This window comes from Notolepis coatsorum (assembly GCF_963971535.1).
Source record: "Notolepis coatsorum genome assembly, chromosome: 9".
NCBI lineage: Eukaryota > Metazoa > Chordata > Actinopteri > Aulopiformes > Paralepididae > Notolepis > Notolepis coatsorum.
This window is the reverse complement of record NC_140173.1, coordinates 130,209,489-130,222,477: the sequence shown is the minus strand read 5'-3', so window position 1 is coordinate 130,222,477 and position 12,989 is coordinate 130,209,489. Positions and strand designations below refer to the sequence as shown.

Here is a 12,989-nt window from a genome sequence, read left to right as displayed (position 1 = left end):
GTCGAGAGTGTGTGTGTTCTCGAGAACACTGCATGCAGCAATACTGCGGTTCTCGTGAACATGGCAAGCAGCAATACTGAGGTTCCTGAGAACACTGCATGCAGGAGGGGATTGTTGGGGAGTGCTGAGAGCCGGGGGCAGAGTATCATTGTACAGCTGCTTGTGGTAGGGGTTTGGCTGGACGTGAGTACTACCAGCACTACCTACTGACTGAATTCACCGTCAGTAAAATAGTGATCGACATACCGTAGCAACCCACCAATCAAACTGCCTGTCAGTTCCTCACATATCAGAGTTCAAAGACACTCTAAGCAACAGACTCTCTAAACACGAGTGTCACATACAAAGGTCTGATGGAAAGGTCAACGTGCCATGCCTGTGAACTGCCACTAGGAGCAGAATGGCTAACTGTGAGTGTTGGTTCGTTCTCACCCAAAGCTGTTTTTAAATTAATTTCCGATGTAGAGGAGCGTATGTGGCCACGAGGTACATGATGTAGAGGAGCGTATGCAGCCATGAGGTACACTATGTAGAGGAGCGTATGTGGCCACGAGGTACATGATGTAGAGGAGCGTATGCAGCCATGAGGTACACTATGTAGAGGAGCGTATGTGGCCACGAGGTACATGATGTAGAGGAGCGTATGTGGCCACGAGGTACATGATGTAGAGGAGCGTATGTGGCCACGAGGTACATGATGTAGAGGAGCGTATGTGGCCACGAGGTACATGATGTAGAGGAGCGTATGTGGCCACGAGGTACATGATGTAGAGGAGCGTATGCAGCCACGAGGTACACTATGTAGAGGAGCGTATGTGGCCACGAGGTACATGATGTAGAGGAGCGTATGCAGCCATGAGGTACACTATGTAGAGGAGCGTATGCGGCCACGAGGTACATGATGTAGAGGAGCGTATGCAGCCACGAGGTACACTATGTAGAGGAGCGTATGTGGCCACGAGGTACATGATGTAGAGGAGCGTATGCAGCCACGAGGTACACTATGTAGAGGAGCGTATGTGGCCACGAGGTACATGATGTAGAGGAGCGTATGCAGCCACGAGGTACATGATGTAGAGGAGCGTATGCAGCCACGAGGTACATGATGTAGAGGAGCGTATACAGCCACGAGGTACATGATGTAGAGGAGCGTATGTGGCCACGAGGTACACTATGTAGAGGAGCGTATGCAGCCACGAGGTACACTATGTAGAGGAGCGTATGTGGCCACGAGGTACATGATGTAGAGGAGCGTATGCAGCCACGAGGTACATGATGTAGAGGAGCGTATGTGGCCACGAGGTACATGATGTAGAGGAGCGTATGTGGCCACGAGGTACACTATGTAGAGGAGCGTATGCAGCCACGAGGTACACTATGTAGAGGAGCGTATGTGGCCACGAGGTACACTATGTAGAGGAGCGTATGTGGCCACGAGGTACATGATGTAGAGGAGCGTATGTGGCCACGAGGTACATGATGTAGAGGAGCGTATGTGGCCACGAGGTACATGATGTAGAGGAGCGTATGCAGCCACGAGGTACACTATGTAGAGGAGCGTATGTGGCCACGAGGTACATGATGTAGAGGAGCGTATGCAGCCACGAGGTACATGATGTAGAGGAGCGTATGCAGCCACGAGGTACATGATGTAGAGGAGCGTATGTGGCCACGAGGTACATGATGTAGAGGAGCGTATGTGGCCACGAGGTACATGATGTAGAGGAGCGTATGCAGCCACGAGGTACATGATGTAGAGGAGCGTATGTGGCCACGAGGTACATGATGTAGAGGAGCGTATGCAGCCACGAGGTACATGATGTAGAGGAGCGTATGTGGCCACGAGGTACACTATGTAGAGGAGCGTATGTGGCCACGAGGTACACGATGTAGAGGAGCGTATGTGGCCACGAGGTACATGATGTAGAGGAGCGTATGTGGCCACGAGGTACATGATGTAGAGGAGCGTATGCAGCCACGAGGTACATGATGTAGAGGAGCGTATGCAGCCACGAGGTACACTATGTAGAGGAGCGTATGTGGCCACGAGGTACATGATGTAGAGGAGCGTATGCAGCCACGAGGTACACTATGTAGAGGAGCGTATGCAGCCACGAGGTACATGATGTAGAGGAGCGTATGCAGCCACGAGGTACACTATGTAGAGGAGCGTATGTGGCCACGAGGTACATGATGTAGAGGAGCGTATGTGGCCACGAGGTACACTATGTAGAGGAGCGTATGTGGCCACGAGGTACACTATGTAGAGGAGCGTATGTGGCCACGAGGTACACTATGTAGAGGAGCGTATGTGGCCACGAGGTACACTATGTAGAGGAGCGTATGTGGCCACGAGGTACACGATGTAGAGGAGCGTATGCAGCCACGAGGTACACTATGTAGAGGAGCGTCTGCAGCCACGAGGTACACGATGTAGAGGTGCGTATGCGGCCACGAGGTACATGATGCTCACCCCACCATGCACGGTGATGGGAGTGCCACCCACGCGGGCCACCCCATCTCCCCCGGTCCCGGCGACCTCGCCACCACGAGGAAACCAGCAAACTCCACGCTCCCACCCCCCAAACAATAGACATGTTCCATTGGGTCTCCCAGCCCACGTGACCATTTCTAGAAGTTCCATTGGCTATAGGCTAAAAGCTCATTAACAGATATAGGAATAGATGGGCCGATTTAAATTTCAAAATATTTCAAGATTATATGCCTTACCAGCCAGCGGGCGACAGAGAGATACACTTTAAATTGTGACGGATAGAAGAGAATCTCACAATTCGGATACAAATTTAAAGCGAGTCTTTATCACAAACAATTCCAAAGATATTTAATGTTTCACAAACCACGTCTAGTGTCGTGTGGGCGCGACACTTGGCTTTACTGTAGATGGTTAAAGCAAAAAGAAAATGAACAAAAAGTGTTGTTGAGGAACTTGTGATACTAAACACACGCCATCGCGAAGCAGCCGGAGGGCGATGTTATTTTCCTTCCGTGCGGCAAGTCGTTCTGACAGTTTGCTGGACATATAGCAACTGTAATGGTGGATTTGGGAAGAGGGAGGAGAGGCAGGAAAGGCAGGGCCAGAGGGCGATCTAAGGGGGATGATTATTATATGCAGCCCCCTTTGCCAAGTATGGATTTTATGGAAAGAGAGAAGGAAAATAAGTTGTGCGCTTGTTGAATAAGAAATAAAAAAAAAGAAATGGGCCCTCGTGGCTCAGGTTTTGAAAAGTTGTAGATCCGAACAGCATGTGCAAAATGGCCGTGCGGTAATGAGCGTGGAGCGTCTTGGGATGACGCCTGTGGCTAATGCTAGCGGGTGTTTAGATAGAGCAGACGGGGGGATCAGCATTGGGAGTCTGGGTCCAGAGGAAAAAGAGGCCGGGTTTTGTCAAGAAGAGAAGGAAACATACCTTTGATCCACCCACTCATCCGCTGACTGTGTGTTCTTTGGAAGGCAGAACAATCCGTGTGGTTATGAGCAGATTACTTTATAAGCCCCTCTCTCTCTCTCTGTCTCTGTCTCTCTCTCTCTCTCTCTCTCTCTCTCTCTCTCTCTGTCTCTCTCTCTCTCTCTCTCTCTCTCTCTCTCTCTCTCTCTCTCTCTCTCTCTCTCTCTCTCTCTCTCTCCGATAGTGGTTCGGGTCAGACACTGCTCTCAAGAAGGAGTCCACATCTCTGGTTGCTCTTTTTTTTGTTCAAGGCAAGGAAGTGGACAGACTGGGCTGTGGCTTGTTGTTTGTGAAAATAGATGTTAAGCACAGATATGTGGGTGCACTGTGCACATGCCAACATGAAAACGCATGCACACGCACACACACACGCACACACACACACACGCACACACACACACGCACACACACACCCTGGCCTTGTTAGCCATGGTCAGTTCAAGTAATGAAGCTCACTGGGGATAATCGTTGTGGTGGCAAAATCTAAGCAAGGCTCTGGATTCAAACACAGAGGTAAAGATCCTCCACCCTCAGAAGCTGGAGCTAAGAAGACCCCTCCTGCACAGGCTCACACTAAGGATACGTCTCCTCCAGTCAGGCTGAAGAGGAAGGAGGAGACTCTGGTTTAACCATCATTCTGAGAAAAGAGGCTGGGGAGGATGGTAGCAAGGGACCGGGGGCCGAGGCTGGGGATTAAGGACTAGCGATGAAGGCCATACTTCATCAAGAAGGGCCGGAAAGTTGGGTCCGACGCTCATGTGGGAGTGACTACAGCTTCAGGAAACTACTACTCGGGGTGGAACAAGAGAGCCGGAGAGCTGATGAACATGAGTCACTGCGCAGGCTGCGCTTGAGCCACTGTGTCCTGTGTTACATGAGCTATGGCTTGCGGTCACACAGGCACTCGGAGGACAACTAGAGGATGACACCAGTGACCGTCGTAGTTGAGAGCAGAGACATAAATTGCTACTGAAGAGTGAGACAGCAGGAAACGAACACAACGTACCCTTATTTTGGCTCGAGCTGCCTCCACCCCTCCTGGCTGGCCTGCGATGGAGACCTGTTATGACAGAGCAACACATAAATTAGTTAGCCAACACGTCGCTTACCATGTCCAAAATGAGCAATGACACTTATACCAACCGTGGACGGTAAAAATCTGGGAACACACACACACACACACACACAGAGAGAAAATAATTACAAACTTAAACTTAAATTAAAAAGCTAAACCATCAGCCAAATGTATTTTTGCACGCCAAACTAATTCCCATTGGCTGAAGCTCTTTAAAATCGAAAGCCACAGAACCATCATAGATTAGAAATATATGGCGTTTTAACATCTTGGCAAAATAAATTGTCCCACACGGCACAATTAAAGAAATTGCCTTTAATTAGTGACTGCAATTAAAATGATCTCCACAGGATGATAATTCTAGATATTGATCCAATGAAATGATCAGCAAATATCTGTCCTCCACACCCCCTCTCTCATCAGCGACTCCTCGCCATAATGGAGCAGGCCATGCGTTGAAGCCCACAGAGACGAAGCTCAGGCCAACTGTAATCAGAGCTTCGACACAAATTAAGCTCCAGTGTTCGGGACCAGCTGGTATAAAAGTAGGTTCAGTAGAGGTCCATCTGGTATGTTTCAGGACCCTTTAATTCCACATCCACACACACAGGTCAGTCCTACCAGTTAAGAGTTTATTTTTTTATTTTATTTTATCTTTTCCCCCCTCCTTTTTCCGATTTTTTCTCCCATCCCACTGTTAGTCGTTATGCCAATTCCCAACCCCCTTCCTGGTTGTTGCGCACCCCCCCCCCCCCCCCCCCTACTGTTGGTCCGGGAGGCCGGAGACTGTCACATGTTTTCCTCCGACACATGTGCAGCCAGCCTGGCCGCGCAGATTCTCACCGGGAGAGTGTAACGTGTGGAAGGTCACACTACCTTTCTCCAGATCCTACCCTCGCTGTGCAGGCGCTCCGACCGAACTGTAGGGGTCGCTGTCCACAACGCCCAGGACCCACCCATGGCTTCCCTCCCCCTAACTCAGCCAAACGAGTTAGTATAGCGATCAGCCCAAGCCAAGGCAATGCTGACTCTCCGGGAGTCGAGACCGCAGCCTCTTGCATTGGTGACGAGCACAATCTCCGCTACGCCACCTGACCGCCTACCAGTTAAGAGTTAATGGGAGTTTGACAATGACGGAGGTACAAATCGAGAGATAGCGTACACCGAGCGTGTGATAAGAGACCAGGCTCATATTATGTGGGCGTATATATAGTGTAGCACCTGGCGTGTGTCCTAAGTGTCTAATGTAGCGCATGGCAGCATGCCTCCTACTGAAGCGTTCAACTGCAGGTTAATGGTAATTACAGCAGCTTCCTGCAGCTCTTCTAGTCAGTCCAGCCCAAACACACAGGCTTCCTGTGGCTCGGCCAATCAAAACAGCCCAATTACCCCACAGCCCTCTGCAACCTGCCTGGCTGCCTGTTAAGGCACTGCGACGGCTGGGAAAAGGAGTGGATGGGGTGCAAATACGGATCACACAGGGGGACGGGGTTGATTTGACCTAGTTTGGAAAGCAAAATAAGCTATACTGAGTGAGCACTGAGAAACCAACCCACAAATGAAGGAGGATGAGGTTAAAGACATTTCCGAGCGGCAAACCCAATACTGTCACGAGGACTCAAAAGCACAGCAGAGTTCACCGTCACTGAATTATAGTAAGTATATCCATGGCTTGGGGCAGTGCAGTGATGCACCGATGTGAAAATTGTGGCCGATACCGATAACCGATATTAATATTGCTGTTCTGGCCGATACCAATATTTACCGATGTCGATATCTCTGTATAGAAAACACTTTTTTATGATAATCAAATAAAGAGCTATTTTCCAAAACGCATACTTTTTTTTACTTTTGTAACTTATTTTCAGAAATTACTGATATTTTGAAACTATTTAAGGCCAAAACATGTAAAAAGAAAAAAAAAAGATAAAAAAAAAAGATTACATTTTTTATTTTCTTTAATATCGGCCCTATCTTGATATCGGACCGATACCGATGTGTAAAAAAACGGCCATATCGGCCGATATTATATCGGCGGCCGATATATCGTGCATCACTAGGCAGTGCTATAGCCTGAGGGCTAGAGAAGCAGTCTGTCGAGTTGCCCTTGAGCCAGGCACTTGACTCCCCAACTGCTCCATTAACTGCTCAGTGACCAAGTTAATGTAAGAGTGACAGTATTTATTTATTTATTTATGTATCTCAGTAAATATTAAATTGTGATCGTTTTTGTTTCGTTCCTTCGTTGCAGTATATATCATTGAGGCTTATATTGCTTGGATGCATGATGGTATACATATTTGATTCCATTGTTATCCCATTTAGACCTAAAACGCCTGCTAATAACGCATTATATAGCCTGTATATACACACACAAATGTGCTTCCCGGTTTCAATGGGTTATTGCAGACATCTTGGAAGACAAACAGCGATTATCGTAATGAAATAACAGGTGCCCAATGGTAACTGTGGCCAATGCACTGTGCTGTGAAACGCATCACATGTCATGAGAATACTAGGAATACGGTACCAGGGATTGTCCTGACTTTTGGATCAATAGCCGTATTTCTTATTTACCAATGGTGTTGTTGGTCAGTAGAATCCCTTCTCAGCACAATCTATGGTGTTCCTCATACTAGCCCCGGCTAGCTAGCCACAAACCAGTGCAAAGTGACAATGCCTTATCCTGTCTGTACAAGCTCACTGAAGACAACTGACATCTACTTTGTGTGCACTGTGGAGTGGGGGGACCTCATTTGCAATTGCACTTTACCTCAAAGTTTTGTACCTCATTTTGGGGTTCTCAGTTCGAGTCCCAGGCAGCGTGTCGATGTGTCCTTGAGCAAGACACTTAACCCCTAATTGCTCCTGATGAGCAGGTTGGCACCTTGCATGGTTGCCTCCGCCGTCAGTGAGTGAATGTATGAGTGAATGGCTAAAATGTGAGGAACAACTTGTAAAGCGCTTTGGATAAAAGCACTATATAAATGCAGCCATTTACCTCATTTTCTGCATTGTACCTCACTGTTTACTCACTGTACTTAGACTGTACCTAGGTTGTACTTTAGATTGTATATTGTATGTACTGTATATTGTATATCCCTCTTTACTTACTTTTTTGTTTTACTTACTTTTTACTTACTTTCTTACTTACTTTTTTTACTGTATGAAGCACTCTCTCAGGGGCTCATACAGAACCAAGCATTTCACCGTAAAGTATGTGTATTTTATTGTGATATTTACAAACTTGGAGCAGATTTCTGGAGTTGTCTTCAGTCAGCTTGTACAGACAGGAGCTTGATCACATTGACTATAACCATCTGGAGCTAGCATGAGGAACAGCATACATGTGTTGAGAAAATAATCCATCAATTGGTAGATAAGAAATAGGGCTAGGATTCCAAAAATCTGAGCTATCCATTTCAAACACAGTATCCCTCTCAGCCCTACACTGATCCTACACTGATCCATGGTATGTTTTACTAGGGCTGCACACTCAGTCTGAATACATCGCTCAGTGACATTTAAAGACAGAGTTGTTGATTAAACCAACTAATCGGTTGAGTCGATGAAATCCTTGCCCATTTCTTTAGCGGTGGACAGTGCTGATTATGACCCATGACCCCACCGACCTGGTTGCTCTTCTCGGCCTGGTTGTTTCTGTTGGAGTCGGGGAAGTGGATGTGACAGCCCGTCTCTTCCATCACCTTCTTGATGTTGTTGCCCCCTTTACCGATGACATGGGAGTGCTCTGTGTGGGACACGTCCATCTTCAGGGTTACCCTGTTGCTCTGCTGAGGGAGAGAGGGCAGAGAGGGCAGAGACAAGAGAGAGAGAGAGAGAGAGAGAGAAAGAGAGAGAGAGAGAGAGAGAGAGAGAGAGAGAGAGAGAGAGAGAGAGAGAGAGAAAGAAAATAAGACAAGAGAAAATAAGAGAGGCAGAGAAAGAGGGGGAGAGAGAAAATAAGAGGCAGAGAAAGAGAGAGAAAACAAGAGAGAACGAGAGAGGGGGCAGAGCGAGAGATGGATAAAGAGAGATGAAGGAGACAGAGAAAGAAAGAGGGGCAGAGAGAGATAGAGAGAGATAGAGAGAGAGAGAGAGAGAGCTACATCAGCATCCACAAACTTGACAAGATGACTGGATGACTGGATGAATGAATGAATGAATGAATGAATGAATGAATGAATGAATGAATGAATGCATGAATGAATGAATGAATGAATGAATGAATGAATGAATGAATGAATGAATGAAAATGAATGAAAACTTTATTAACAGAATGGGTACAATACAGTACGGCTCAATTGTTAAGGGGATGCAGACCCGAGAAAGACGTTTGTCTTGTTTACATCAGGGTCCCCCATTTTCAATTCATAGTGACAATTATGACATACACAACATACATATTAACAGAATTACTTAAAAGACAAAGTATTCTCAAACGTGACAAACAAGACTTTTTCCATCACACGAATCCCAGGCGATAAATATTGCTTCAGCTCAAAGAAACGCATAAATTAATCACCATCAACAGTCTTCAATCAACTAATAAGGCTGGTGCCAGATTTACGAGAGCACACAAATAATGTTGAGGACCAACAGACTCTCCCCCTCTCTCCCTGGCTCTCTCGCCCACTCCTCTGTCACACAGATGGCTCTATGAAGGGCCAATATGATCATTACCCTCTGCTTCACGCAGCACTGCACGAAGATCATACCCAATAATACATCTCATAAACCCTTTCAGATGGTCAAATTATGTGGAAAGGAGAAGCAGATGAGCATCAAAACTCCCTCCTAAACACTTTGTTTACCACTTTTGCAGTGATATTTTACTAGCCAAACATGGACCTTTTTCGTAAGAAAATAAGAAATAAAATCAGGAGAGAATGCATCACACAAAACCAAACACGTGTTGTCCTTGTGCGTGTGTGGAGTGGCATGGTTGTTCTCAGAGACCACTGGTGATGTGCTAGCACCCACAGGGGGCGCTAAAGTACACTCAGTCGAGATACGTTATGCATCTGTTGCCATGGAGACAAGAGCCTGCAAACCGCTACAAACTCAGCATGTGAATGTCAGGGCAGATCAGTGCCAACTTGGACCACACGTGCAGTGTGCACTCTGTCATTTGGACAGAGAGAGAGAGAGAGCGAGGGGGGCAGGGGGAGGTGAATTATAATCGAATGCTGGGAAATGGACAGATAATGAAAGAGTGGATGAAAGAGAGCTAAAGTGTATATAATGATGTAATGACCCCGATTGGAACAGAGCATCCTGGCTATGTAGCGACTGAGATCATTTGTGTTGTGTGTGTGTGTGTGTGTGTGTGTGTGTGTGTGTGTGTAGTGTGTACTGTACCATTGTGTCATGCGTGTGTCTACTGTACCATTGTGTCATGTGTGTCTACTGTACCATTGTGTCATGTGTACCATTGTGTCATGTGTGTCTACTGTACCATTGTGTCATGTGTACCATTGTGTCATGTGTGTCTACTGTACCATTGTGTCATGTGTGTCTACTGTACCATTGTGTCATGTGTACCATTGTGTCATGTGTGTCTACTGTACCATTGTGTCATGTGTACCATTGTGTCATGTGTGTCTACTGTACCATTGTGTCATGTGTACCATTGTGTCATGTGTGTCTACTGTACCATTGTGTCATGTGTACCATTGTGTCATGTGTGTCTACTGTACCTTTGTGTCATGTGTGTCTATTGTACCTTTGTGTCATGTGTGTCTACTGTACCATTGTGTCATGTGTGTGTAGTTGTAGTGTATACTGCACCTTTGTGTCATGATATGTGTAGTGTGTACTGCACCTTTGTGTCATGATGTGTGTAGTGTACATTTGTGTCATGATGTGTGTAGTGTGTAGTGTACCTTTGTGTCATGATGTGTGTAGTGTACCTTTGTGTCATGATGTGTGTAGTGTACCTTTGTGTCATGATGTGTGTAGTGTGTACTGTACCTTTGTGTCAAGAACGGACATGATTCTGTCTTTGGCTTCCTTCACGTTGTCTCTCTTTCCAGATACCTTGATGTGAGGATCTGGAAGGAATCACAGATAAAATCATGAGTGAGTGTGAGTGTGTGTGTGTGAGTGTGAGTGTGAGTGTGAGTGTGAGCGTGTGTGAGTGTGAGTGTGAGTGTGAGTGTGAGTGTGAGTGTGAGTGTGTGTGTGTGTGTGTGTGTGTGTGAGTGTGCGTGCATGCATGAGAAAAGAGACAAATAGAGAGAGTGAGAGAGAAAGAGAGAGAGTATAGAAAGAGGCAGAGGGAGAATATGAGAAAGTGAAACCCATTTAGCCAAACATGACACAAGCCGCCTGCATTCGTCAACAAATGGCTCTACATCACCACTGTAATTGCCGCTTTCAGATGTGCAGACTCCCATTAATGTCCGCTAGAAACCAACCAGAGACCAACTGTGTGTGGAATAGAATGACCGTCGGCTCGTGGGCAGAGCAGACAAGACACTCCTGGGGGGTAGATTACAGCTGCTAACGGGCCGTGTTGTGAATTAACCTCAATAGAAGATGGGAGACAGTTGTGCGTTTGCTGCACCACATTCCTTTAACCTCTTGGTGTCCATAGGACCAGAGCTACTGTATCTCCTTCACTGGGAGGCCTAACCATCTAAAATCACCACTTAAACGATGACATATTGCCAGTTGCAACACAACTGTATTATCAAATTTGCTGTGCAAATATATCAAGTGGGTTGTGTATGTAAAGATACTAATAACTTAAGTAAACTGAACTTTCAGAGGCCCCTCCGGGCCGATACATACTGCATCTAAAATAACTAAACATGGCATACCTAAACCATCCACAGTTAACACTAGTGTCCGTATGGCATTGTGTAAACTCACATCTGGTTTAACAGCACGCTTAGACCCCTGGGGGATGCACATGTGTGTGCATGCATGCGCGTGCAGAGAAACGCACACTTACAGAACCTCTCGTCGCCCCATGTGCTAACTGTACCGGGTGGCAGGAAGTCTGCTAAGCCCCTTCCAGGAACATCCCTCCCCCCACACACACTCCAAACATCTCCGATTTACAGTAGAGCCCTTTAGACGAGTCTTAGCAGAAATGAATTTATTGTTACAATGTGGCGGAGACCTCGAGGAACCCCATTGTTGCTTGTGTGGAGTTTCACAGGAAAACGGGTGTGGGGTAAAGGAAAACCTTTACAGTGCAACACAAAAACTGGACAGCTGGAGAAATCCCTCTGTGCAACGCGAGGGAAGAGTTACACATTGTGTAACAGTTGTCCATTGTATTATCCCCACATCAAAAGATCAACTTACACAAACCATACTAAGCCAACTCTCCGCAGAGCTACAAAATGCAAGGGCAGCACACAGGTTCAGCCCCAGTCCCTTTAGAGAGCAGCGAGAGTTGGGTTGGCTACGCTGTGGAATTCCGTTGCTGGGAGGTGTGTTTAGCAGCCTCCACGCTCCGTGTTTTATGGGCAGGGGGGATTGTGGGAACCGCAGAGAGCCGCCAGGACTGCCGTGAATCTCGTTAGGAGGACACTGGGGCCATGGCGGCTTGATAACACCAGTAGAGATTAGAGATCATAGCGGGGAGGATCACCGGACTGGAAGACCTAAACAAAAACACGCTTGGAAAATCCGTCCCTAATCCAAACTCAAGTTGCATCAGAGGAGGGGCGGGCGCCGTCTGACACAGGAGAACGGAGAACAGTGAGAGCAGTCAAGGACCTTCACAGGCTCAGCACTCGTTACAGGAAACTACACAAGAGTCCTCCGCCTCACTTTCATCCGTGACCATTGTGGCCATTAGGGGGCGTTTGGCCCTTCCAATGCCCCGGCTGTAACCCGTGCAGGAACATCTGGCAAGAATTAGCCGGCCCAAACGAGTGTTGCAGAGTCGTGATGTGTGCGGAATAGAAAATGAACACCTCTAATTCTAAATTTGGCACACGCGACGCCTAGAAAAAACAAACAATAACAAGATGGACCCGCAGCTGCTTAGAGAGAGCTGTCGTCGCACGTCTTGGTAGTTTTGATTGGACAGAAAAGGAACCCTCTTGACCCTCATCTCGGCACTGGCAACACACGAGAATTTTTCCAGCTATGGCTTACGTCCGAAAAATACCACATAAATGCGGGGAGTTAAGTGCTTTTGGCTAGGGGGATCTCATTCAAAACATCTGCAGGGACGTCCTGTTGGGAGAAACATTGGATCAAATCTGGGAAAAAGGAGGGCATCCAACATTGTTCCATATTTAGTTGCTCTGTGTCGTCAACGCTTAAGTGATCAGCTTTATGCAACAATGTGAAATGTAACACATGCCATGTTTGTATTTGACTCTAAAAGGGTCAAGAGAGACCTCTGTGGACCACTGCCGGTGGAGGTGGCCGGGATGCGAGCGTTCATAGTTACGTGTGCGGAGGACGTTTTGGACAGTCGG

The 12,989-nt window shown here is 47.0% G+C and overlaps 1 protein-coding gene across 5 annotated transcripts in view; it reads right to left on the bottom strand.

The window, feature by feature from the left end:
* Nucleotides 1-12,989, bottom strand: part of bicc1a (BicC family RNA binding protein 1a) — a 189,579-nt gene that overhangs the window by 62,645 nt on the left and 113,945 nt on the right. For all 5 annotated transcript variants that reach the window (XM_084321716.1, XM_084321717.1, XM_084321718.1 and 2 more), the window contains exons 4-6: nt 10,516-10,595; nt 8,175-8,333; nt 4,474-4,527 (exon numbers count right to left, since the gene is read on the bottom strand). In XM_084321716.1, coding sequence (XP_084177842.1) covers nt 4,474-4,527; nt 8,175-8,333; nt 10,516-10,595 — 293 coding nt within the window. The remainder of the gene's footprint in view (nt 1-4,473; nt 4,528-8,174; nt 8,334-10,515; nt 10,596-12,989) is intronic.